The sequence below is a fragment of the Bubalus kerabau genome, chromosome 17 (genome assembly GCF_029407905.1).
Source record: "Bubalus kerabau isolate K-KA32 ecotype Philippines breed swamp buffalo chromosome 17, PCC_UOA_SB_1v2, whole genome shotgun sequence".
Classification (NCBI taxonomy): domain Eukaryota; kingdom Metazoa; phylum Chordata; class Mammalia; order Artiodactyla; family Bovidae; genus Bubalus; species Bubalus kerabau.
In genome coordinates, this window is record NC_073640.1 from 18,116,905 (window position 1) to 18,144,894 (window position 27,990).

General features: G+C 37.9%; 1 protein-coding gene across 1 annotated transcript; it reads right to left on the reverse strand.

The window, feature by feature from the left end:
- Positions 1–320: 320 nt before the first annotated feature.
- VPS35 (VPS35 retromer complex component) lies at positions 321–27,990 on the reverse strand. The gene is made up of 17 exons (XM_055553410.1): positions 27,845–27,990; positions 18,152–18,250; positions 16,814–16,910; positions 15,974–16,097; positions 15,327–15,509; positions 13,568–13,781; positions 12,507–12,590; positions 11,951–12,060; positions 10,968–11,064; positions 10,714–10,862; positions 8,885–9,092; positions 8,320–8,475; positions 6,117–6,239; positions 4,366–4,545; positions 3,421–3,660; positions 2,816–2,959; positions 321–1,274 (listed from the first exon to the last, which is right to left on the reverse strand). Exons 1-17 carry the CDS (start codon positions 27,845–27,847, stop codon positions 1,095–1,097), a joined length of 2,391 nt encoding a protein of 796 aa, XP_055409385.1. The 5' UTR covers positions 27,848–27,990; the 3' UTR covers positions 321–1,094.

Consider the following 27,990-nt stretch of genomic DNA (forward strand, 5'->3'; position numbering starts at 1 on the left):
GAAATGCACCTGGCACCCACTCACTGGTTAACTTAACAACAATGTACATTAAGCTGCAAACGCACTCTACTAGTTCCTTTTATGAATCAAAATAGCCGATGGGAATTTGCTGTATGTCTCAGGGAAGTCAGACAGGGGCTCTGTACCAACCTAGAGGGGAGGGATGGGGAGGGAAATGGGAGGGAGGGGACATATGTATACCTATGGCTGATTCATGTCTATGTTTGACAGAAAACAACAAAATTCTGTAAAGCAATTCTCCTTCAGTTAAAAAATAAATAAACTTAAAATAGATAGTATGAAAGGAAAAAGGTCCAAAATTGTTAATAGCAACTTTATTGTTTCACTGGTGAAAAAAAATCATAACTGTATGATGCATTTCCCCCTAAATTTACATCAATGAAGGTTATACATAAATTATATAGATCACAAATTTTCTATTTTATACTATTTAGAACAAAATTATTTTGATAAATATGTCCAGAAGACAACTTAAGTTCTTAATGGATGGCTGAGTCCAAATATGCAAAATATAGCTTCTAGTTTAGACCATGGTGCTTTAAAATCTTCAAACATGCATTAATATTCTCTAATTTTAGGGAAAATATTACACATGGCCTGATCTTGCAATTTGGAAGAAGCCCAAGCTGAATTTCACATACAGTATTCCTTTCCTCTAAATTAATTTCAGAACCAAGATACTTTCAGGTTAGTACTTCCAAGGAATGAAGGAAATTATACACTCAACAGTGAAACAAAACAGAAAAAACGGAAGGGGCGCTTCATTAGTAACAGAGATAAGTGGGGGTTTTTTGGCTTTTCTTGTTTCTTTTAAACAGATCACAGGAATTTTAAATAGCAGATCAATCATGCTACTTAGGATGAGCAGACAGACCTGAACACTTATGAAGTGAATAATTTTATTAAGGTCTTGAAGGTGAGTGTCCGGAGGTGCTGGGTAAAACACACCACAGGTAAGAAACGGGAAACCTACCTCAGCATTTCTGAAAGGCACAATCTATGGAAGGGAAGCCTAGTATAATAAAACCCTTACTGGATGTGCATGGAAAGGAGGATGGGAGCCTGACTCCTTTTTAAAGGATGAGACCCTCATAAATTGGCCCTTCAGATTCTGGTGATTCCCGCCTCAAGCGCAAGTGCTCCAGTGTGTTATGAAAATGTTTGTTAATCTGCTCTGTTTCTTCACTGGATTCAAGATTTGGGAGGTCTTCTCGAATCTTTTGGATAAGCTGATTCAAAACCTGAATAGTGACCTATAAAAGAATACATACAATTTCACAATCAAGTATGTACCATAAAAGATAATGTAATTTAATACGAACATCTTGAAGAGCTTTTGTTACTCTTAGAAGTTACCAGAATAATTATGGAAAAAAAAAAAAAAAAAAAAAAAAGAGATGTGAGAACATGATCCCTGGCTTCAGGAAAAACTATTGGCTATTCATCTAAACTATCAACAAACAAAAAATACTTAATGGAAAAAAAGAACTTCATAAACCTGTAAAAGAACAAAAGCAACATTTTATTTAACCTATAAATATTGATCAATCCCTTATTTGGGAATTACTCTATACTTGTGATAAATACTATTCAGCATTTGTAAATTCTTTTTTTTTTTTTTTTAAACAGAGAGTGACTGGTTCCAAATCGGGAAAGGAGTAACTCAAGGCTGTATATTGTCACCCTGCTTATTTAACTTATATGCAGAGTACATCATGAGAAATGCTGGGCTGGAAGAAGCACAAGCTGGAATCAAGATTGCCAGGAAAAATATCAATAACCTCAGATATGCAGATGACACCACCCTTATGGCAGAAAGTGAAGAGGAACTAAAGAGCCTCTTGATGAAAGTGAAAGAGGAGAGTGAAAAGTTGGCTTAAAGCCCAACATTCAGAAAACTAAGATCATGGCATCTGGTCCCATCACTTCATGGCAAATACATGGGAAAACAGTGACAGACTTTATTTTGGGGGCTCCAAAATCACTGCAGATGGTGACTGTAGCCATGAAATTAAAAGACACTTACTCCTTGGAAGAAAAGTTATGACCAACCTAGACAGCATATTAAAAAGCAGAGACATTACTTTGCCAACAAAGGTCTGTCTAGTCAAAGCTATGGTTTTTTCAGTAGTCATGTATGGATGTGATGGACTATAAAGAAAGCTGAGTGCAAAAGAACTGATGCTTTTGAACTGTGGTGATGAGAAGACTCTTGAGAGCTCCTTGGACTGCAAGGAGATCCAACCAGTCCATCCTAAAGGAAACTGGTCCTGAATATTCACTGGAAGGACTGATGCTGAAGCTGAAACTCCAATACTTTGGCCACCTCATGTGAGGAACTGCCTCATTAGAAAAGACCCTGATGTTGGGAAAGATTGAAGGTGGGAGGAGAAGGGGACGATAGAGGATGAGATGGCTGGATGGCATCATCAACTCAATGGACATGGGTTCTGAGCAAACTCCAGGAGTTGGAGATGGACAGGGAAGCCTGGTGTGCTGCAGTCCATGGGATCGCAGAGTCAAACATGACTGAGCGACTGAACTATTTTTATAAAATATTCATAAGCAAAAGAGATAAGAATTTTCTTGCACATAGGGAGCTCTTTTCTTAGATGCCATCCATATAGACAGAGAACTTTAGAGAATGAAAGAGACCAACTAAGTGGACTCTCCAAACTCTGACCCTTATAAACAAAAAAAGAAAGTATCAGAATGATAAACTTTTGTATGTATCAAATCTAAGAATAGGAAAAGAAAACATTATTTCACTAACAACAATTTACTATTCACTTACCGCATCATTTTCCTTTTCATAAAAATAGATATATCTGTTCAGGATTTCTATAAAAAGTTGCACTTGTAGAGAGGGGTCCATGCACTGATTTGCTATTTTCAGAGCTTTCTTTAGGCATTCCATTACCCTTTTGCCTCCATGCAGCTAGAAAAAAGGCAGTGAAGAGTATTAAAGAATATTAAAGAGACCAATGAATTACAAATGTCCCATTTCACACAAAGAAATAAACACACTACTATGGCTCTTTCATATTTTAAAAGGACACAAATTTAAATCCTCTTCACGTTTTAAAGTACACAGCAATATTTTAAAACAAATATATTGTTTTATATATTATATATTAAATGTTTTATATTTATTTTGTGTATTTTTAAAAGGAAGTGGTACAAACTTGTTATGTTGCAAAATCCTCAAAGTGGAGGCTTCACCACAGGATGTAACTCTCTATATATTACTGTTCATTTCATTTAACAAAGCAAATTTCCTGGCAGGTGTCTAAGCACTCTACCTATTTCACCTCCAAGGCACACCACCACAGCAGCTGTTCCCTAACAATGCTCCTTTCTCCTGTAACACTGCTGGTCAGGAACGACCTCCCATCTTACCTCCTCTCCGTTTTTGTCTGTGTTTCTGCCAGACCAGAAGAGATGTGCACAGGTGCTCACAGCTCGGCCCTGATCAGGCTTCTTCAGAAGTTTGGATGCAGCAAGAGCACACTGAGTCCTCAAGGGTTCATGGTTTTCTTCACTGAAGCACTTCATCCTCTCGAAAGTACCAATGATCAAGGTGATGGCAGCCAGTTGTGCTTTGGAATCACTGATTTCATCTTCGTACAGAGAAAATGCCTGGTGTACACAAAGCAGAAATGACCTTTAGAGACTATGTATTAGAGCATTTTCCAGTTATTTCCCAGCAAAGCCTCATCCTGTGAGTAGTTCAGATTAGAATATACATGTGCCCTTGGAGAGCCGTAAGACAAAGATGCTGACAAGTTGCAACAAAGAAACTTGCTTTAACTTTTAATCCAGAGATTCCAAACTGAATTAACAAAGGGATTTTTTTTTTTCCTCATGAAAGTTTTACCATGACACACTTGAAAATCCTCAAGCTCATTGAAAGTATGAAAGGATTAGTTAGTTACTCAGTCGTGTCCAACCCTTTGTGACCCCATAGACTGTAGCCCACCAGGCTCCTCCGTCCATGGGATTCTTCAGGCAAGAATACTGGAATGGGTTGCCATTTCCTTCTCCAGGGATCAAACCCAGGTCTCCCACACTGCAGGCAGACTCTACTGTGTGGGCCACCAGGGAAGCAGTGTCCAGTAATTCTGATCAATTTTTCTGCTCCAAACCAGTCAATAAAACCACAGTATTAAGAAGCACAGTATTTCCTATCAAGACGGTGGGAAAGGGGTGCTTTTTTTAAGAATAAATCCATGTGTACCACCATCATTAACATAAAACATAACATAACATAACTTAACATCATTAACATAACAAGTGACTGAACAGAGCAAACAGATTCATCCCAGAAAGAGAGCAGATCATCACCTGGGACATAAATTCATATGCTACTGTTTCATGATTTTCAAAACCAATTTCTCCAGCAGCTAGAGCCCCTTGAAGAAAAAGTCTTAAGGGTAATTCTGCCAGCTCTGCTTTGATCAAAGCACTAATAGTCTGGTGAGCAAATGAAAAAATCTTCTGGCATTTCTTTTCCCATTTGTCATCCTAAAAAAAAGAAAAAATAGTTTAAATTACCTTAAATTCAAGATTAACTTGCTTAAGAATATTCATTTTAAATAAAACTTTTATGGAACAAATAGGAAAAGTGGTAAAAGTTGAGTTCACAGTTTTCCTACTATCTTCCTGTCTCTTGTGGAGTCCACAAAGTAAATCAAGCAGGATGCCTTCTCAAAACAACCATTTGAGGCCACTGGCTTTGCAATTTTTGTATCTTTGGTATTTTTTTTTTCCTATCAGAAAAAGCAACATATTCCCAAATTGGACAAAATTTGGAAAATACATAAAAGAATTAAAAAAAATTTCTTTAAAACCATCCCTAAATCTACCACCTAGCAATAATCACTAATTACATTCTGATATTAATGTCTCCTTTCTTTTTCCTATGTAAATATTATGTAACTGGGATCCTCTGGGTATGGTTTTGTTTTCCGCTTTAAAGTACTTACTGAGAAGAGTTAAATTGGGCTCAGTGCTGTATGTAATTTGTATTCAACTTCTTTTCTTTCACTTATTTTATCATGATTTTCCTCATGATATTAAAATTATTTAAAATCATTTGAATCACTAGAAAATATCCCATAAAAAGGATATAGCATAATTTACTTTCTTTTGGAAATAAATGTAATATAACAAATGGTCTATAAACACAAAGCATTATTGAGTCCCTAATTTTTTCCTTAGTGTGAATTTTTAGAAGTGGAAATATTGGGTTTATTAAGGCTGTAGTTACATACTGCCAGAGTCTTCTAGAAAGACTGCAGTAATTCACATTCCCACCATTACTAGATGAGAATGAATTCACATCACACCATTGCCACTGCTGAACATTTTTCTTTTTTCTTTACCAGTTGATTTTTAAATAAGTTCACTATTATAATTACCAGTGAGGTTAAATATTTTATCCATGTTTGACCATACAAATTTCAGGTTAAAGCAATTGATTCTTCTCATCTTTAAGAGAGGTTAACAGTCACAGACTTTTACAAGGAATAAATGCAAGAATCCAAGTTTATAGTCCTTGGCACAGTGTATGGAGATAGTAATGTGCTAGCTGGTTTCTTTATTGTTACATTTACAAACATGTATCCATAAAATACTGGGAAAAAAGGAATTACATGACAGGCCGGCCTTATAAAAACTGGCCAAAGGCATGCTATGTCATGATTATACCTTGTTTCTCTATTAATTATTGTTTCTCCATTATGAGAATGTTCCTCCAATATTAGATCTTACTTAAGCATTCTCAGTCACACTGTGAAAAACTTACCAATGTCTCACAAGTGATCTTTAGACACAGGAAAAGCTTCAGCATCATTTAAACTGTTTGAATCTTTCATTTCTAAGTGTTTTTTTTAATGTGATTCCTCAACTAGTATGTAATCTATCAACATCACTATTAGTAATATTTAACACAGGACTAGTAATGAATTGAGTTATTGAAACTGGGATTTTATTACACCATTTTCTATTTGTACATGTTTGAAATTTTCTAGCATAATAAAGTAAAATACACACACAGAGGAAAAAATTAGTGACATACTTAAAAGTAAACCCACCACTTTAGAATTTTCTTTGTAGCGAAAAGCCAGCTGGTAAGCTGCAAATACCAAAGGTGGCAGTGTGAAGCGAATCCGTTGATTTCCACCAGCTCCAAAATGTTTTCGTGCTGTGTTTAAAATCTGACCAAAACAAAGAGACAAAACCCATTAATCTTTTCTGTAATATAGAAACTATAATTATTTATAAAATTAAGTGAGAGCTCTAATCATGATGATTGCTACTGTTTTTTGAATACAGTTTTATGGTATACTTTTACATTTCTTTTCTTGCCAAGTCATCACCATCGCCCAAGAGACAGATGCTCACCAGGCTCCTCTGCCCATGGAATCCTCCAGACAAGAATACTGGAGGGATAGCCATTCCCTACTCGGGGGGATTTTCGTGACCCAGGGATCGAATCTGTGTTTCCTGCATTGCAGGCAGATTCTTTACTATCTGAGCCACCAGGGAAGCCCATCTCACAAATGGGGAAAAGCTTGAGGTTCAGAGAGGTTGTATAACTTGTCCTAACTTACAGAGCTAGTCAGGGGCAGATACAGATTTAAATATATTTTCACACAGACATGTAAAAAGTATGCTGTGTTGATAAAGAGCACAGGCTCTGAAGACAGACACATTTAAATGTAGATTCTAACACTTACTATTTGTGTGACCCTGGGAAAATTACCATTTACCTTCTCTTAACTATAATTTTCACTCTCAGGGTTGTTGGGAAGACCAAATAACAGATGTAAAGTGTTATCAGTACTAACACATTGCATGTACTCAAAATACTGGCTACTATTATAATATAAAAAATATGCATATTGCTGGTATATCATGCCTCTTACTTCAGGAAAATATTAAGACCATTTAAGTCAAGGAATGGCAACCCACTCCAGTACTCTAGCCTGGAGAATCCCATGGATGGAGGAGCCTGGTGGGCTACAGTCTATGGGGTCACAAAGAGTCAGACACGACTGAGCGACTTGCCTTTAAGTCAAGGAAAATGGATTAAGAAACAAACATCTGGTTGTTTCAGAAAAACCACAAGAATTCATGAAATACTTTTTACTACGTGGAGACACAGTATGTGACACATTCAAGTTTTGTAAATTTCTTTGATATTGGTAGATGGGTAGGAAGAGAATGCATTCCCCCTTGAGAAAGTCAAAGGTAACGATCCTCACCTTAAAGGTGTTTCTTTACATGGCATAACCAACTGATCACAGGTGCAAAGCACACCTTCTAACTTTGGTTTGCAATGAAAAATGAAAACCCACACAGGCCATGTATGTGCATGACACAGAAACATGAGGGGATCAGTTAAAACATTTGAACAATCAGGCCAGCCATTAGGTCAGATCACACGCAGTGCACAGACTGCTTGACGCTAAACCAAGTCAAAGACGACTGCACTACAGACGTCAGCTTCTTTTTCACAATGGTTATGAGGGAGTACAAGAGTGTCAACTATGACAACGTCAACACAAGAAGTCAGGGCTCATCCTCAAATTAAGGTGTTCTTCATTACAACAGACTAACAGTTCCATGAATCCAACAATGGTTAAACAACTTTGCCCAAACAGTAATTAAGCCACTATCTGTGCCACCTTTCATACATTATCCAGTATCAGTCACCAATATCCTACTCAGGCAACATGTTTCATTCATTTCACAAAGGTTTATTAAGGACTAATGACAAAGAAAGGGAGAATCTCATCTCATTGTTTTTTGCCAGGAAAAGGGGGTTAAGAAAAAGGCAATTTTAAAGTCTTCACACATTTTTAATGTGGCCAACAAACACAACCTCTATTTGCAAACCTTGGAAACATAAACACAACTGCATATAAAGGTTGTTGCTCATACTTTAAAAGTTTATTATGAAAAACAACTGAACAATTCTAAAAGCAACAGTTCAGAAAGAAAAGAAGCATGGAATGATTACTGGATGGATACCCAACTAAAGGAAGATAGACTTTTCTACAATTCCTAAGAAGTCTTCAGAAGAAATTACAGCAACCAACTTGTTCTTCATAAGCTCCAGAAGTTTACAATTAATGCATTTAACCATAAAGTAAAAGTCCAGTTAATCTCTTACTCAGTTTCAATTCTTTTGAAACCTTTTAATACCACAAGCTGGATTAAACTATTTGAGACACATCTACATATGATTTCACAAGAAGCTGTTGAAGGGGTATAAGAAGAGTTAATTCATACCAAGTACTGTTGATCAGGGTCCTCAGACCGTAGAAGATGAATGAATCTGCCCACAAGGCTCTGCTCATCAGCAAAGTCCTCTGGGTCAGGTTCTTCTACAGGTTGATCTGGCTGATCCTGAATCAGTGTAGATACCAAATTCATTATGGAATCCACCTGTAGTATGGAAGACATGGAAACCGACTGGGGTGGAACATCAGCATGTAATGCCACTGACAAAAGTGCTTTTAGTTGTGTAAAGTTACAAAACAGTATCAACAACTTAATTCCTTTTTTCTTTAGGAAAGTGCATACATGTTGGTACACATCTAGATAAAAGTCTAGAAAGAGACAGACCAAATGTTAATTAAGAGCAGTATTCTCTTCCTGTGGGATTATAGTTACTTTATATTTTCTTCTTTATACATCTCCAATCTTCTTATTTATGTAATGAAAAAGCTACTTATAACTATTTTTTAGTAGTAAATGACCTTCCCCTCCCATCTCATGTGTCTGTCTCATTGTCTAAAACCATAACTACATTGTCTCTGTTTTCTAAATATATAGCATGTCAGTATTCTCTTACCTGGTCTTGAGAGACAATTTCTGTATTATAATCTAGAACATTACTAAGTACGTAACAACTCATGCTCTTTCTGGACTCATAGTCAAAATACTCAAAGAGTGGGTGGAAATGTTTTAATTTCAAGACTGTTAAAATATTGTTGTAAGTGTCAACAGGAATCTTCAAAAGTCTGGTGAGCTCCTTTGAAACTGCACTACTGGTAGCAATACTGCCAAAAGAAAAACAGCAGTCCTTTAGTGAGTAAATTAACCTCTGACATACACAAACAGCATCAAATTTTCATAGAAATTTGAAAATGTTCATTTACATATTAAAGGAGATGGGTGAAGTGAATCACACCATCTCAAAATACCCCAGTAACTTCCAAGGGAGGTCTATCAGATGTCTACCTAAACACACACATTTATTCATCTATTAAAGTCCTATAGATACAATAGGTTATGCTGGTCTACAATTCATGAACAGGTTGTTCATGGAGTTAAAAAAGACTGTCTAGAATGTGGTATTTCTAAGGGAAGTATTTTAAGTGGTAGTTAGGTTATTGCTGCTGCTGCCGCCAAGTCGCTTCAGTTGTGTCCGACTCTGTGCGACCCCATAGACGGCAGCCCACCAGGCCCCACCGTCCCTGGGATTCTCCAGGCAAGAACACTGGAGTGGGTTGCCATTTCCTTCTCCAATGCATGAAAGCGAAAAGTGAAAGTGAAGTCGCCCAGTCGTGTCCGACTCTTAGCGACCCCATGGACTGCAGCCTACCAGGCTCCTCCGTCCATGGGATTTTCCAGGCAAGAGTACTGGTGTGGGTTGCCATTGCCTTCTCTGAGTTAGGTTTCTAGGGCAGTCAATAAGTACTGTATATTCAGGATGAAAAATCCACACAAAACTAGCAAGTCAAGAACATAATACATGAGACATAAATTATTTCTTCTGCATCAGATGTTGGTGAATAAGGAAAAGCAGGATAAAATTAGGAACATTCCAGGGTGACTGAGGAATATCCAGGCATTTATAAGACCTTTAGAGGCTGGGACTTTGAATTCTTTATTCTGTCTAATTTTACTTTTAAACTCACTTAGTGGGGAAGATAAAGATACAAAATTTATTTAAGATCTGGAATTTTTTTGATTCACACAAAAAATGAGAGTGACAAAAAGAGAAAGAGTTAAAAGAAAAAATAAACCTTCCAGACGCAACTAAACCACTGGAAGAGAGATGGAAAACAAAAAGATTATGTGAGATGAAATGATAATATAGGGCAAGGAGGGGCCTAGCTTGACTCATGTTCAGAAGCAGTGGATGATGGGACAGTAAAGGGACTACTGGGAAAAGACAATAAGATCACAACTGCGCAAGCGGCCCCTAGAGGATGCAACAGGTCTAGGACAGCATAGTTAAAGAAGATGCAAGTACACAACAGAATATTCATACCACGCCTGAAATCAAAATCAAAGCTGAAAATAGAAAAAAATTTAAACCAATATAATTTTCACATCTTAAATACATACATGCATCCCTAATTTTTTCATAATTGACTCATCTGTTGGAAACTACTTATGGAAATACTAACTCACCATAAGTAGTTATACAAAGGGGTCTGAATGGAGACACGGGTCTCTAAAGATGCCTATGGTCTATGAGTGCCACTACCTCATCACTGTACACAACCAAGCAATTGGCTGCCACTTTCTGCCCTGGTTAGTACCAAGCATGTCAATCTAACAGATGTTTACAAAACAAGATGAACTCTAACATTTAAAAAAATAATTGCGAAAGAAAAACAAATCTGGGACAAAAAAGTTTTACAAAGGTTTTTATAAAAATGTTTGACTTACTGTTCAAGGTTGAGCTTATTAAATATCTCCACTGTTGTTTCTAGAACTTTATCAACATAGTCCACACGATCAGGATAACACTTCATAGCAAGATTAATGAGAGAGACTTGTAAAGATACAACATCCTCCGAAGGCATGTCTTGTCTAGACTGGAATGTTCAGAAAACCATGGAATTTATTTTAAACAATTACTAAAAGACTATCAGCTGAGAATTATGAAAGTGTTTAGAACTTAGGAAGAAAGTCATACAAACCTGTATTACTGTAGCCACCTGCTGTGAAAATATGTCAAAAAGTTTAATATCTGTTGGGATTCCAGGTCCATCTTCACGGTGAGCAAATAAAGCTAATCTAAAAAAGAAAATACTCTTTATTTGAAAACATATAGGGATCTGGGAAGTGGGATCATGGATGACATTTTACCCTTTCAGCTTTTCTCTCAATTCATTTTTAATGGAACAGTTTTAACGATGATGCCTTTTTCACTGCATTCTTACTTTATACCATATGCACCAGATTTTTAACAGGTCAATTCTGTCAAATTCCTTGAAGTCTAATTAAGTAGTCATGGATAGAACTGTATTAACATGACAAAATGTATTCAACAGCTATGATTATAAAAAGTAATCTCTAAAACGTAAAAAGTACATAGATAATTTTATGACACTGCATTTTTACTACTGTAAAGTTTAAAACACAACTAATTCCAAAAGCAGTCAAGTTAACTTCTATTTACCACATCTTAAACTACTCAAAACAATGTTAGTTCCGTTATCACTACTGTTTATCCTGATTACTTGAAAACTCTTCTTTAAAAAAATGCAGGAACAGAGTGATTACTTGAACATTCTTAATTATCTATATTTATGTCTACTTGATAAAGATTCCAGATCAAATTGTTTCCCTCTGAAAGATAACTTTCATCATTGTAAAACACAAGGTTTGCTCTTTGGTGATAAATGGATTTATAAAATTTAAATGCTGGGACTGTATAATGTCTTTAAACACCAATTAAATGCATAGATTAAAAATATTATCTCCATGCCTACTGTTCAGCTAAGAGCTAAACTTCTCTCATGAGTAAGCCAGACAAGTACTTAGTAGATACTCAGACTTACAGAACTAGTGTAACTAAATCAAAATCATTAATAAAGATGTAAAAAAGAATTCACAAAAATGTTTTAAATTCACTATTCAAAAGTCAGAACACCTGCCCTTCAATACGGGAAACTCTTACCTATCAATTAAAGCAATGATTATGTTTTTCACATTTACATTTTGGTGTAACTCAGCACAGGCCCGAAGAAAAGGATTCAAAGTTTGAAGGTGGAATTCATCAGGGAAAACCTGAAAATCAAATGATAATCAATTATTACCAAAATCAACTAGCAAAAATCAATTAGTAAAAGCATTTTCTACTATATTCTGGACTTAATATTTAAAGCTCATATTTGTGGGGGAAAAAAATTCATTTTAACATTATACAAGAAAGTGCAAATACATCACTTTCAAGCCTCTCTAAACATAACCCCAGAAAGAAATATTCTGTTAACCAAAGTACATCTACAATTAAACTAAAACTAATGATACCTAGACAACTTGGAGGTTACTCTTTCCTATATTTTGGGAGGAAAAACCCATCAGTACAAAGACCATGTTATTGTATTAATAGGAGAAAAGGATTTATTCAGGAAAGCTTAATCTCTCTTCAATCAAGATTTTTCCCCCCAAAACAAAGAAAATTAATGAAATACAAAATGAGTTCTTCAAAAACCTGAAATGTTCTCATCTACCTGAATAATGCACTCCATGAGATATTCCTGAGCCAAAGCATCTCTGCAATTCACCACTTGCTCCAATATGCCGGTCAAAACAATCTGAAAGAAAAAAAAGATTTTAAGAATTAAAGAATTATTTTCAAAATCTTAAGTCACTCCTCCAGTAACATATTTGAACTACTAACTTAAAAATCATATTTTAGGTTTTCCTGATCCATACTTCATTTCTAAACTGTAAAATTTAACAAAAGAATGTTTAAATAAAAAAATTCTGGGTTTCTATTTCGTAAAAGTCAAAGTCCATTTCATTGGTATTTTTTCTTTTATGATTTGTACTTTTTGTGTCCTAAGAGAGCTTACCTAATCCAAGGTTATAAAGACTTCCTTTGTGTTTTCTTCTAAAAATTCCAGTTGCAAATTTCACACTTATGACTTTGATCAATTTTTTTGAGTTCCTCTGCATAGTATGAGAATGGGTTGCAATTCAGAGGCTTGGTTTGCATACAGATGTCCAATTGTTCCAGAATCACTTGCTGAAAAGGTTGCCTTTGCACCCTTATCAACAATAATTGACTATATACACGTGAGTCTATTCTGGATCATCTCTTCTAGGGGTCAGCAAATCTAGTTTAATGACCATTTTTGTATATTGTTTCCATATTATCTTCGGCTGCTTTTGCACTACACTGGCAGAATTTAACAGCTGCAAACTATATGGCTTGTAAAACCAAAAAATAAGTACTATTTGGTCCTTTAAAGAAAAAGTTTGCTAATTCCTGATTTATTCTCCACTGATGTATTTATCCCTTTCACCAATATCACATTACTTTATTGTAGCTTTAGAGTAAATCTATAGTAAAATAAATCTCAATGTAAAGAAAATTGGTATCTTGATAATGATAATACTGAGTCTTCCAATCCACAAACACAGACTCAAATATATCTTTTAGTTTATTTAAGTCTTCTTTGATCAACAATTTTCAATGCAATATTATTTTTTAAATATTTTAATTTCAAAAATCAGACTTTATATATCTCATGACATAAGAAAAGATGAGAAGTAAAAAGATATAAACCTGTTTGTAACGTTCCACATTTACACCTTCCAACTGACTAAGGCGCACCAAATTTGTTCCCACTAAAATTCTCAGTTCTTGTCTTTCTCGTTCTCTTTTTTCTCTATCTCGGCTATGTCCCTGATGCTGCATTCGAACCCAGAGCTTGTTCATTTCTGCAAAGTTGAGTAGGACAAAATCCATGGAATCACTGATATCACCAGTTGTTTCTTCACTGCAAAGAAACAGTTGGAAAAACCTTTATACACAGTATTTAAATATAGGAACAATGTACTACTATTCTTCTTCTTTGTGCATTTCCTTTTTATCTCTTTAATACACCAAACGCTTCATGAAAGACATCTTCAACTACACTGTCTTAATGCTCAATTTCAAGAGGAAGAGAGAAAAGAATATCGGGGAGGGGACACAGTTCAAGTTTAGAGGGACAAAATGCTCCCCCCACTCCTTTTGGGGCTTCCCAGGTGATACTAGTGATAAAGAACCCAAAATCTAAGAGATGTGGGTTCAATCCCTGGGTTGGGAGGATTCCCTGGAGGAGGGCATGGCAACCCATTTCAGTATTTTTGCCTGGAGAATCCCACGGACAGAGGATCCTGGCAGGCTACAGTCCATGGGGTCATGAAAAGTCCGATACAACTGAAGCAACTTAACCACTCCTTTTCCTGGGCCAACTAAACTTGTTCTTAGAATTGTATTCCATTAATTCGAAAAGCCTTAAAAAATGGACACTTGGGTCACTGTTAACTCATTTTATTATTGAGTATTTTATGTTTGCAATTGAACTATAAACTCTGTAAGTTCTGTAAGGTAAAAGACCAAGTATTTCTTGCTTATTTTTACATTTCCTAAGATGGGGAAATTAGTAGTTTTCAAAACTTTTTGCTGATTACTAAATTAATACTCAAAAACTGAATCATATCATAACACAGCAAATAACCTCACCGTCTTCTCTACACTGTTAAATTTTTATCTTTTCAACACCATTTAAATTTTTGTCATATGCATGGTTAAAGTTTTATTATAGCTTTTCTTTTAAAAAGGAAATGATATAGATGTACTAAAAACAACTAAAATATACACATTAAGAAATGAATATAGAAACTTTTTAAAAAGGGAAATAAGTTCCTCAATCAAGGGAACTTGTCATGTGACTAGTTCACCCAACTGGATAAAGACCATCTGCCATCTTTGTGGGATAAAAGCACAACGGACTCAGATGCTAGAATATTGGTTGCATAAGACACAGCTCTCTCTGAATGGCTCCCCCCACTCCTACCCGTTTTGGAGTTAATATATAATTTGTGTGCATAGATAATTAAAATCATATACTCTGGGGTAACTAGAAGTTGCTAAATTATAAAAACTGATTAGACATTCAAGAAACAGTATGAAAACTGGCTAGCTCATAAGAAAAGTTAAACATACTTCGTTATTTTATCACAAATACAATTTTCAAAATGTAACTCATTTAAAAAGTTGTATTTTCAAAGAGTATCTGATGGAATGGAAAAATGCTCTCAATTATGCTAAATTAAAAAAGCAGGTTCTAATAATCTACACATAATTTTTATAAGAGTACATTTTATATCACATCCCATATACTGTGTCTCAAAGGAAATCTATATACAAAATGCTACCAGTGGCTGACTCTGGTAGGAGAATTACTGATATTTATTTTCTTCTATATACTTTTCATATGTTTTACAACAACAACAATAAAAATACTACACCTAAATCAAGAAAGAAAACCACTTACTCTGTTGGCTCCCCTTCATCAGGTAAGATGTTTCTGGTACACTGAAGTAGATAATTTCGAAGAAATAGACCTCTCAAGGGATGCTGCACACCACGGCACATTTCTACCAAATCTTTCAAAATATCTTTCCTGGACTGAGGAAATGACTTGACGTATACAACTCCAACTGTGATCAACAGATAACTAGAAGAATGAGGCAACATTTGATTAGAAATAAAATACTCAAGAATTTGACTATATTCAAACACAATATATACAAACATGAAATAAACAAGACAGTAAGCAGGTTTTCTCCTATGCAATAAAGAAAATATCATCTAATTTAAAATGTAACTGTTTACAGATACCCTTCCATTTATTTACAATATCACCTTTAAACACATTAGGACTCTTAACTGTCATGATATTAACTTTTCTAGTAGTCAAGAAATTAGAATATGTCCATTTTTTTTCTATTTTCAAAGTTCCTCAATAATCTATAATAAATAGTTATTTATACTTCACAGCCTTAAAAAATCACTATCAAAATGTGATTCTTAACCTCAATTCATTAAGAAATTAAATAACTTTAAACCTGCTGATTTTAAAGGATGTAACACAAAGTGGGAAATGCAGATATAAAAGCCCACAGAATCTTAATAACTTACAGCCTTGGGATAATGTTTCCGGCATACTGTACAAGTTCATAGAGATCTGCCACTTTTCTTCCTTTAGCAAATTCATCTGTCAGGTAAACTTCCAAGTAGTGCAGTTCATCAGAAATAGCCATATCTTTTAATTATCATTAAGGATTTAAAGCTAAGTCAACCTAAGAATGTTGACTCTACAACTTGTTGGACTCATTAAATTGGGCAAATTTCTTTTCTTGGTATTGCAGTTTTTTCTTTATTTATTGGGGGCTGGGGCATGCCCCACAGCTTGTGGGATCTTAACTCCTCAACCAGGGATTGAAACTGGACCATGGCAGTGAAAGCCCAGAATTCTAACCACTAAACCACCAGGGAACTCCTATATTGGGCAAATTTCCTAAATGTTAGTCATGTAAGAAAGCATGTTTAAATTAAGTAAACACAGAACTTCTTCTGGGCTTTCCTGACTTTAAGGGTTTTTAAAGATGTCTGGTAAAGCAAAACAATAAAAATAAGATTGCCTGTGAGACTACTTAAGGGTTTTGAAATGGCAAATCATTGATGTCCTTTACATGTCAGAGTCCAGCCTGACAAAATCTTAGCATTAAAAAACCATTTGCTTAATACTTTCAATATCCTTCATGAGTAATCTGAAAACTGAAATATAACAACAAGCCACATAAAGAAGTGTAAGCACAAAACAGGGGTTTCTGGTACTCTTCTCAGCACATTTGCATGGAGAAGTACTACTTAAGACAATGAGAAATAATACAACTTCCAAAAAACCTAGGGAACAAGCAAATAAGCCTTATCAAGAAAATAGTATGATCAAAACGTTCTTCAACATTCAAAAGATACAAAGTTCATAGTAGCTCTTTGGTGATAACATAGAAGTCCGCAGTTCACCAAGCATATTAGAAGCATGTTTCAGAGCATCCATAAGCTTGTTTTTGTCCTACAGAAAAACCAAGAGCGTTGGTGAGAATGCTTAATTTAAATAAACATTTAACTTGGCTATACAAATTTTAATCAAGGATCTATTACACAGTTTTAAAAGTATACAGCACCTAAATTATTTTAATCACATAAAAATCAAGTTTAATTTCACCTTGCCTTCACTTTACTGAAGAGTAAGATAACGTAATTCCTCACCAGGCTGCAAAGCTTAGTAAATCTCATTTATCTAGGACCACAAGCTTTCTGGCAATAACTCAAATCTTTACAGTCCTGGCAACTATTAAACTATAGCTCCATTAATTTATCTTTTACCTGTAAGCAAGAAAACTGGCATACTGATTCTTTTGAAAGAAAGTTACTATTCTGACAATGGCTTGGTCATAGGTTAAACACTCTTCAGAGATGTCTGGAATGACTACTCTTTAAGTATGCTTTTCTCCTCACAATGTCCGTATGCCCCACTTAAGACATAAACATAGACAATTCCTCTAGATACAGAAACACTGTTCATACACAGAGATAGGAGCAAGCAATAGCAAGCTCCATGCCACCCATCTTCTCCACTCCAAGAGTTTTGTTTTTACAAACTGGTTTGCAAGAAAAACAATACAATAGATACAACTGGTTAAAAGAGCATATTATTACTAAGCTTTAGAACTCTAAGACACTTTACAAAGGCAAGATATTATCATCATCATTAATACAGAAATTTATAATTTAAGTACCAGCCTATTTGGTTCCATTTCTTAAATTTTATTCCAGAGAATCTATAGTTTCTACACAGATAATCTACTCTTTCAGAATATGAATAGTTTTTAAAAGCCTTCAAGATAGAGGGGAAAGGCTGAACAATTCAAATTGAAAGCATTTTAAACCAATATTTATTAAGCAACTATTATATGTCAAGTACTCCTCAGGTTTGAGGTACAGAACTGATGAGGCCAGTAGTTCAGGTCAGATATGGAGATAACACAGTGATGCGTAAATAGAAGGCAGGGTCTCCCATCCTCATGGAGCTTACATTCTGGTAGGGAAGACAGACAATTTCAAACCACAAGTATAAAGGTAAATAAATATTTCAACAGGGCTATCTACTGAAACTGCTCCACATAGCGCCTGAGGGAGCTGAAGCTGAATATTAGATTTACCAGAGCAGTAGTGCTAAGGCTTTAGAAAACACAGCCTAACATTCCCAGGAACACGCAGACTACAGCTGTGCCTCTCACACTGTCGTCTTACCAGGCATCTCTTCATCTGGAATGACTGGACCTTCACAGCCTGTATGGCTTCATCCAAGAGTTTTTCCTGCTCATCCTGCGGTGACTGCTGTGTTGTAGGCTAAAAAAAATTTTTTTAAATCTCCCATTAATGTGTCATTGGAACTCTCATCAAGCAAATCTGTTATTTTTATAGGTCCAGCCATAGTTTACATTTACAAAGCTTTCACATAAGGCTCATTCCAGTTCTACATCTCAGACTCATTTATCAATTTTTGACAACTGAACAGAGAGCCGTGCCGTTACTGAAGTTAATAGCATAAGACTGCTGAAGGAGAAAACTAATAGATACAGAGAATGTCTTCTCAGAAACTGACTCAACATTCCTGTAGCAGATTGTCTTCAAAGAAATAGAAGGTGGTGGTTTATGGCTGCCTATGCTCTGCTGCTGCTGCTGCTGCTGCTAAGTCGCTTCAGCTGTGTCCGACTCTGTGTGACCCCATAGATGGCAGCCCACCAGGCTCCCCCGTCCCTGGGATTCTCCAGGCAAGAACACTGGAGTGGGTTGCCATTTCCTTCAATGCATGAAAGTAAAAAGTGAAAGTGAAGTCGCTCAGTCGTGTCCGACTCCTAGCGACCCCACAGACTGCAGCCTACCAGGCTCCTCCGTCCATGGGATTTTCCAGGCAAGAGTACTGGAGTGGGGTGCCATTGCCTTCTCCTAATACACTCTAAATCCACCTAGAACATAACCAATCTGTGGTGGTGAAGTAGTCTAACCCAAATCTCTAAAAGCTTCCTTTTTTCCTAAACTACCTTTCATCTGCATCTTAGTCTATTCTTAGGAAGACCAAGGAACTAGTTTACGAGAACACATATCCTCTTAGGCAATATATAATGAGGGACTAAACAGCTTAGAAATGAAATAGCTAGAACTGTTGACAGTGACTTGAGGTAGAACACCACAGAGAGTACACTCCCTCAAGAATCTACCGTAACATTTCAAATACAGACAGCTACAGTTACAATGGACAAAATACATCCGTACAGTCTTCTTTTTGCCATCAGAAAAATCTGCTTGCAAAATGAATTAGATCTACCTGTGAACAGAATTAACCACTCCATCCTTGTGTTGAATAAACACTGTGTTTACACCTCTGCTACAGCAGGCATTACATTATAACTATAAATGATGGCTATTTTCACATCCTTGGAACCCAACACATTGCCAGACACATAATGGATGCTTCATAAATGTTCAGTCTGAATGAGTAAGCTGGTTTTAGATTATGTTTTTAATAAAAAGCAACTAAAGAATCAACAGATGAATGGATAAACAAATTATGTTATATACATATAAGGAATATTACTCAATCATAAGGAGTGAAGTATTGATAGATGCTCCGTGAACTACAAAAAGGTTATTTAAGTAAAAGAAATCAGACATGGAAGACCACACACTGTGTGACTCCACTGATATGAAATTAAGGCATAGCTCAGAGATACTGCACGTTCAGTTCCAGACCACAGCAGAAAAGCAATATTGCAATAAACTGAGTCACATCAATTTTTCAGTTTCATATGTTTACACTGTACTGTAGTCTATTAATTAAGTCTGCAACAGCATTATGTCTAAGTAAATAATATATATACCTTAATTTAAAAATAATTTATTGCTAAAAACTAACCATCATCTGAACCTTCAGCAAATTTTTGCTGGTGCAGGGTCTCACTTTGATGTTGATGGCTGCTGAGTAATTAGGATGGTGGTTGCTGAAGGTCATGGAGGCTGTGTTAATTTCTTAAAATAAGACAATAATAAAGTCTGCCTCATGGACTGGCTCTTTCACGAACGATTTCTCTGTAGCATGTGATAGTCTGATACCATTTTACCCATGGTTCCGTTCAGTTGCTCAGTCGTTTCCGACTCTTTGCGACCACATGAATCGCAGCACGCCAGGCCTCCCTGTCCATCACCAACTCCCGGAGTTCACCCAAACTGATGTCCATCGAGTCGGTGATGCCATCCAGCCATCTCATCCTCTGTCGTCCCCTTCTCCTCCTGCCCCCAATCCCTCCCAGCATCAGAGTCTTTTCCAAGGAGTCAACTCTTCGCATGAGGTGGCCAAAGTACTGGAGTTTCAACTTTAGCATCATTCCTTCCAAAGAGAACTTCCCAAATTGGAGTCAGTTCTCTCAAACCCTGTGTGCTCAGTAGCTCAGTCATGTCCAACTTGTTGGACTGTAACCTGTCGGGCTCCTCTGTCCATGGGATTCTCCAGGCAAGAATACTGGAGTGGGTTGCCATTTCCTGCTCCAGGGGGTCTTCCTGACCCAGGGATCAAACTTGCCTCTCCTGCATCTCCTACACTGGCAGGTGGATTCTTTACCACTGTGCCACCCGGGAAGCCCCTCAAACTGCCCTGCTGTATTCACTAAGTTTACATAACATTCTGAATCCTGCACTGCCATTTTCAACAGTCTTCACAACATCTTCACTGGGGTGGAGTTCATTTCAAGAAACCACTTTCTTTACTCCTTCATACAAAGCAACTCTTCATCTGTTAAAGTTAGATCAGAAGACTTCACAATTCAGTCACATCTTTAGGCTCCACTTCTGATTCTAGTTCTCTTGTTATTTCCACCACATCTTCAGTTACTTCCTCCACTGAAGTCTTCAACCAACCAAGGTCATCCATGAGGACTGGAATCCACTTCTTCCAAATTCCTGTGTATGTTGATTTTTTTGACCTCTTCCCTTCAATCACAAACGTTCTTAATAGCTTCTAGAATGGTGAATCCTTTCCAGAAGTTTTTCAATTTGCCCAGATTCATCAAAGGAATTATTATCTGCGGCAGCTACAGCCTTTTGAAATCTTTTTATTTGGCTACACTGGGTTTTAGTTGCAACACGTGGGATCTTCAATCTCTGTTGCAGCATGCAGGATCTTTAGCTGTGGCCATGTGAACTCTTAGTTGTGGCATGTGAGATTTAGGTGAGATTTAGTTCCCTGACCAGGGATGGAACTGGGCGCCCTCATTGGGAACGCCGAGTCTTAGCCACTGGACCACCAGAGAAATCCCTGAGAGGTATTTCTTAAATAATAAGACTTGAAATTCAAAATAACTCCTTGATCTGTGGGCGACAGAATGGATGTTGTGTTAGCTAGCAGGAAAACAATATTCATCTCACTGTATGTCTCCATGAGAACTCTTGGGTGTTAGGTATGTAATCAATGATTATTAATATTTCGAAAGCAATCCTTTCTTTTCTGAGCAACAGGTCTCAACAGTGAGCTTAAAACATTCAGTGAACGATGTTGGAAACAGATGTGCTGTCATCCGGGCTTTGTTTTTCCATTTATGGGCACAGGCCCTACTTCATAAGGACCCTAGGATTTTAGGAATAGTAAACGAATACTGGCTTCAACTTAAAGTCATCAGCTGCACTAGCCCCTAACTCAGCCTATTCCTGAAGCCAGACATTGACTTCTCTCCGGCTGTGAAAGTCCTAGATGGTATTGTCTTCCAATAGAAGGCTGTTTTGTCTACAAGGAAAATCCTTGTTTAGTGTAGCCACCGTTATCAATTATCTTATCCAGATCTGCTAGGTAACTCGCTACAGCATCTACATCAGCATTTGCAGCTTCACCTTGCATTCTTATGGTATGAAGATGGCTTCTTTACATATACCTTATGAACCAACTTCTGCTAACTTCAAACTTTTCTTATGCAGCTTTCTTACCTCTCTCAGCCTTCACGGAACTGGAGAGGGCCTTGCTCTGAATCAGGCTTTGGCTAAAGGAAATGTGACGGCTGGTTTGATCATCTATCCAGACCGCTAAAACTTTCTCCATATCAACCATAAGGCAGTTTCACCTTCTTCTCATTCATGTGTTCACTGGAGTAGCACTTTTAATTTCCTTCAGTAACTTTTCCTTTACATTTACAACCTGGCTAACTGTTTGGTACAGGAGGCTAAGCTTTGGACATGTCTTCCTCACTGAGCTTAATCATTTCTAGCTTTTGATTTCACTTGAACTCTTTCAACTCTTCCTTTCATTTGAACACTTAAGAGACTATTGTAAGGCAATTAATTGGCTTAATTTCAATACTGTTGTATCTCGGGGAATTGGGAGGCTCAAGTAAAGGGAGAGTAATGGAGAAGAGCTCGTCAGGGGGCAGTGAGAATATACACACTTATCAATTAAGTTTGCAGACTTATCTAAGTACAGTTTGTGTCACCTCAAAACAATCACAACTGATCACCATAACAAATATGATAATGAAAAAGTATGAAATACTGTGAGAATTACCAAAATGTGACACAAAAACACCAAGTGAGCAAATGCTGTTAGAAAAATGGCACCAAAAAGACTTGCTAGATGCAGGATTGCCACAAATTTTCAATTTGGAAAAAAAAAAAAATGCAGTAAAGCAAAGCACAATAAAATGAGGTATATTTGCATCCAGAATAGGAAAAGCATCCATAGAAACAGAAAGCAGACTGGTGGTTAGCAGGAGGGACAGTGGATGAGTAACTGCTTAAAGAGTACAGGGTTTCCGTTTTGGGTGGTAAAAATGTTTTGAAACTGAGTTTCCCTAGGGCATACTTCTTCATAAGCATAAATAAATATCAAAGAAAAAGTTCAGTATCTTTTATACTGAACACTAACTCACACAACAAAACTAATAGTGTAAAATGTTGACAAGGAGCATGTGCATTTAAGGATTCTGACTTACATGAAATTCACTATTCATCACGGGCTAGTTCTCTGAGACCAAGCAACGGTTTGGGTTTTTTGGCTCCTTATCTCTGGATGCAATAGATTTAACAATTATTAGAATCAATGGATTTCACTAGGTTCAGAAGGCCAGCAGAAATTTTTATTGTGATAAAACATACATATTAGAAACATGTATGTTAGAAAATTTTTATTGTGGCAAAACATACACAATGTAAAATTTGCCATTTTAATCATTTTTAAGAGTGCAGTTCAGCAGCATTAAGTACATTCACACTGTTGTACAGCCACTGCCACCATCCATCTCCAGAACTTTTTCACCTTTCCAAAAGTAAACTCTGTGAGCAATAAACAGTAACTTCCCATCCCCCACTCCCACCCTAGGCAACTACCACTTTCTTTGTCTAAGAGCTTGACTTCTCTGCTAAGTCGCTTCAGTCGTATGCGACTCTGTGCAACCCCATAGATGGCAGCCCACCAGGCTCCCCCGTCCCTGGGATTCTCCAGGCAAGAACACTGGAGTGGGTTGCCATTTCCTTCTCCAATGCATGAAAGTGAAAAGTGAAAGGGAAGTCGCTCAGTCGTGTCTGACTCTTTGCGGCCCCATGGACTGCAGCCTACCAGGCTCCTCCGTCCATGGGCTTTTCCAGGCAAGAGTACTGGAGTGGGGTGCCATCGCCTTCTCCAAGACCTCATATAAGTGGGAATTATACAACATCCATTCTTTTGTGTCTGGTTTATTGCACTTGGCATAATATCTTCAAGGTTCATCCATGTTGTAGCATATGTCAAAATGTCCTTTTTAAAAACTTTAATTTATTTATGGCTGCACTTGGTCTTCATTGCTTTCAGTGGGCTTTCTCTAGTTGTGGCAAATGGGGGCTACTCTCTACTTGTGGTACTTCTCTCTTACTGCGGACTACGGGTTCTAGGGCTCTCGGCTTAGCTGCCCAGTGGCATGTGGAAGATGTGGCAATCTTCCCAGACCAGGGATCGAACCTGTGTCCCCTGAATTGGCAGGCAAATTCGTAACCACTAGATCACCAAGGAGATCCAAAATTTCCTTCTTTTTGAGGCTAAATAATATTCCATTGTGTGTATATACCATTTTGTTTATCCATTCATCTGCTGATGGATATTTGAGTATAGTACTACCTTTTGGTAGAAAGTGAAGAGGAACTAAAAAGCCTCTTGATGAAAGCGAAAGTGGAGAGTGAAAAAGTTGGCTTAAAGCTCAACATTCAGAAAACGAAGATCATGGCATCTGGTCCCATCACTTCATGGAAAATAGATGGGGAAACAGTGGAAACAGTGTCAGACTTTATTTTTTTGGGCTCCAAGATCACTGCAGATGGTGACTTCAGCCATGAAATTAAAAAGACGCTTACTCCTTGGAAGGAAAGTTATGTCCAACCTAGATAGCATATTGAAAAGCAGAGACATTACTTTGCCAACAAAGGTCGGTCTAGTCAAGGCTATGGTTTTCCAGTGGTCATGTATGGATGTGAGAGTTGGACTGTGAAGAAGGCTGAGTGCTGAAGAATTGATGCTTTTGAACTGTGGTGTTGGAGAAGACTCTTGAGAGTCCCTTGGACTGCAAGGAGATCCAACCAGTCCATTCTGAAGGAGATCAGCCCTGGAATTTCTTTGGAAGGAATGATGCTAAAGCTGAAACTCCAGTACTTTGGCCACCTCATGCGAAGAGTTGACTCCTTGGAAAAGACTCTGATGCTGGGAGGGATTGGGGGCAGGAGGAAAAGGGGATGACAGAGGATGAGATGGCTGGATGGCATCACTGACTCGATGGACGTGAGTCTGAGCGAACTCTGGGAGTTGGTGATGGACAAGGAGGCCTGGCGTGCTGCGATTCACGGGGTCGCAAAGAGTCGGACACGATTGAGCGACTGAACTGAACTGAACTACCTTTTGGCTACTGTGTATAATTATATGGCAAATAAAAGTGTGGTTATAAAAAGGCTGGGTTCATGCTCAGTCTCTAAATCATGTCCAATTCTTTGCAATCCTATGGACTGTAGTCCCCCTGGCTCCTCTGTCCATGGGATTCTCCAGGCAAGAATACTGGAGTGGGTTGCTATTTCCTTCTCCAGGGGATCTTCCCAATTCAGGGAGCGAACCCAAACACAGGTTCTGCATTGTGTCTCCTGCATTGGCAGGTGGATTCTTTATCACTGAGCCATCTAGGAAGGCCTATAAACAGATTTCAAACGATTCAAAAATATTTGTATAGAATTGACTAGACTCAGTAATCTGTAAGCCAATTAGCAAATTTTTTCTATTTTGTACCAACTGGGTTTAAAATTAATAGAGAAGTATATATACAAAATGTAGAAAATAAAGAGATAAAGCTATAATAAATAAATGTACTTTTACATATTACTTGTAAGACAATGCAGCTGGCTATTCTAAAGGAACACCTAGATGCCCTTCCTGCCAAGTATGGGACTGAACAAGTCAGTTTAACATGAACACGATTTCACTATACACAAATTAGGTAACCAATGACCCCTCACTCATAAAAGTCATTTACAAATGACTCTGTACATAGCAGTTATATATATCAGAGAAAAATGGAAACACTAGAGTCAAGATCAAATTAACATTTGTGATTAGGCCCCTTTTACCCCACACATTCAAGCCAAATAGCCCTCACAAGTCTACAGTTAAAAGGTGCAAAGAAAACAAAGGTCACTATGAACATATCACTTATAAAACTAGTTCCAATTCAAACAATGTGCTTTCATTTCCTCTTGCAGCAAACAAGGATAATAGAAATACTTGTATCATTGTTATGAGTAATAAAGTGAAATGACACCAATAAAGCTTGAAAATTGCTTAGCAGTTAGTAATAAGCAATCCACCTAAGTGTTCTCATCATTATTATATTTCCCATAGATACCAGCAATTATCTACAACCATCCTAGAGACTTGTCGATCTCTCCACTCATATAGATGTTTTCAAGATAGATGTAATCAAACAATGCAATGTTAATCAACTATAAAATGAAAATAACACATCTCACAACGATACAGAATTTCATTATGTTAATGAAAACACTATGTTTAAAATGACGGTAAGACACAAAATAGCAATTGAAGTAGGGATGGGAACATCCAAACATGTATTTTAACACCAGCATCTCCAATTTCATTTACCAATAAATTTCCCCAGGAACCCTATGATGGCACACACCAGGACTGTTTACTTCCCCCAGCTTTATCTACTAGCAATACACATTCTTCTCCACCTAGAAAATTCCTACTCACTGTCCTCAGAATCTCAGTTCACATGTTACTTCCTGTAATCTTTCCCATACCCCCCTGAACGTTCTCTCCTTTCATGGCCCCACAGCACTGAACTGACGGACTGTCCTCAGTACTCAGGCTGTACTACATTAAGTTCCGTAAGCATGTCTTCTGCTAGACTCTTAAGTTCTTTGAAAGCACGGGCTATGTTTTCAGTGTCCAGCACAGTGCATGACATAAAAGACACACAAGATGCATGATAAATTGAACTGAATCCTAGATTTTAGAACTGGGAAGGGCCAAAAAAAGAACATTTATTTTCAGACGCAAAAAGGAGACTCAAAGAAGAATGAGTGACTTGCCCAAGTCACAGAGACAGTGGTTGTGACAAGACTACCACTGAAGTTTTCTTTCCCAGTAAAATTCGTGAGGACAGTACAGGGTGTCTCCTTCACTGTTCCAAACTGGTTCCTCATGCACAGAACGGGGATATACAAGAGATCCTCAAGTAGGTGCTTTTCTATTACAAACACTATAAATGTCAATCCATAAATGTTGAGAAACAGACAAATGCTAGTTTAATTTTTGCACCATTCTTATATCAATTCCCAAATAAGAATTCAGAGAAATAAGCAGAATCACCTCGTACAGCATCATATTATATGAAAGCAATGTATGTCAAACATTTTGCTTTTTGGCTTTAGCGCATTTAAACCGAAGCCTGTTTCCAGGCTTACAGGTTTTGAGAAGCCTGTCTACACAAACTGAATAGTGAGATAACTAAAACTGATACTGTACACCAACATGCAAAAACATTATTTATACAGTACAGGCTATGTCAAACGCTAATAAAATGCAAGTGACAACTTGCCTTTGGGGAAACTAGACACAAGGATTCACATTTTGAGGAAGTTCAAGTTCACCAACCAACAGCTACACCACGATTTGCTGCCAGCATGGAGAAGCGCTAAGGAGAATGCCTACTTCCAATATGTAAAAGACCTGGATTTTATCAATGGGGAAGTCAGTAAAAGAGCCAGGGCGCCCAATGAACAAATGTTAAAGGAAACAAGCAGTCTCTTTTTTGTCTCTCAGAATTAATGGATATCAGATAGTATGAGTCCTTCCAGGAAATTCACCTAAGCCAGTCCCTAGAATTCTCTGACACACACTGCAATCTAAGAGGCCTATGAGGCTAAAAAAGGCCCGGGCACTATTAAGGACCCTCCAGAAGGTATTTCTTGCACAAGAAAGGGACACGAAAGCACTACCAGGCACAAAGGTGGAACCGTCAGCAAGGGAGCAGCCTTTGGGCGGGTCCCAACGCCACCTCTGAGCCTCAGGCCCTCCGTACGCCCCCGTTCCAGCCAGACGCCCAGACCCAGCACTAGAGATCCCCTCAAGGCGGGGCAGTGGCCAACTCCACTCAGAGGGCTCGCAGGCCCTTACTGACTCTCAGAGCTACGGAGCGAATACACCCCCTCAAAGAGCAACGGCCATGGCCAGGCGCCGCCGCGCCCCCGATCCCGGATCGGCCCGCCTGCGGCCTTCCCCGGCCTGTCCCCCAACCCGTAGGCCAAGCCTGGCTGGTATTAGCCCCGACCCGGCTGCTGGGCCCCGACTCCGCCTGCACGGTTCCAAACGGTGGGAGCGAGCAGTGGCTGGGAAAAGGGTCAGCCCGGGGCCCGACGCCCCTCAGCACTCACCATGGCGACTCCTCTAAGGCTGCAGCGAGAAGCACCCACCCCGCGCGGAGCCTCCCGCGGTCAGGTGACTCTGCGGCCCCTCCAAGCCCCGCCCCCTCTAGCTCCGCCTTCGGACCCAGCAGACTGCTCCTCGATTGGTCCCCTAA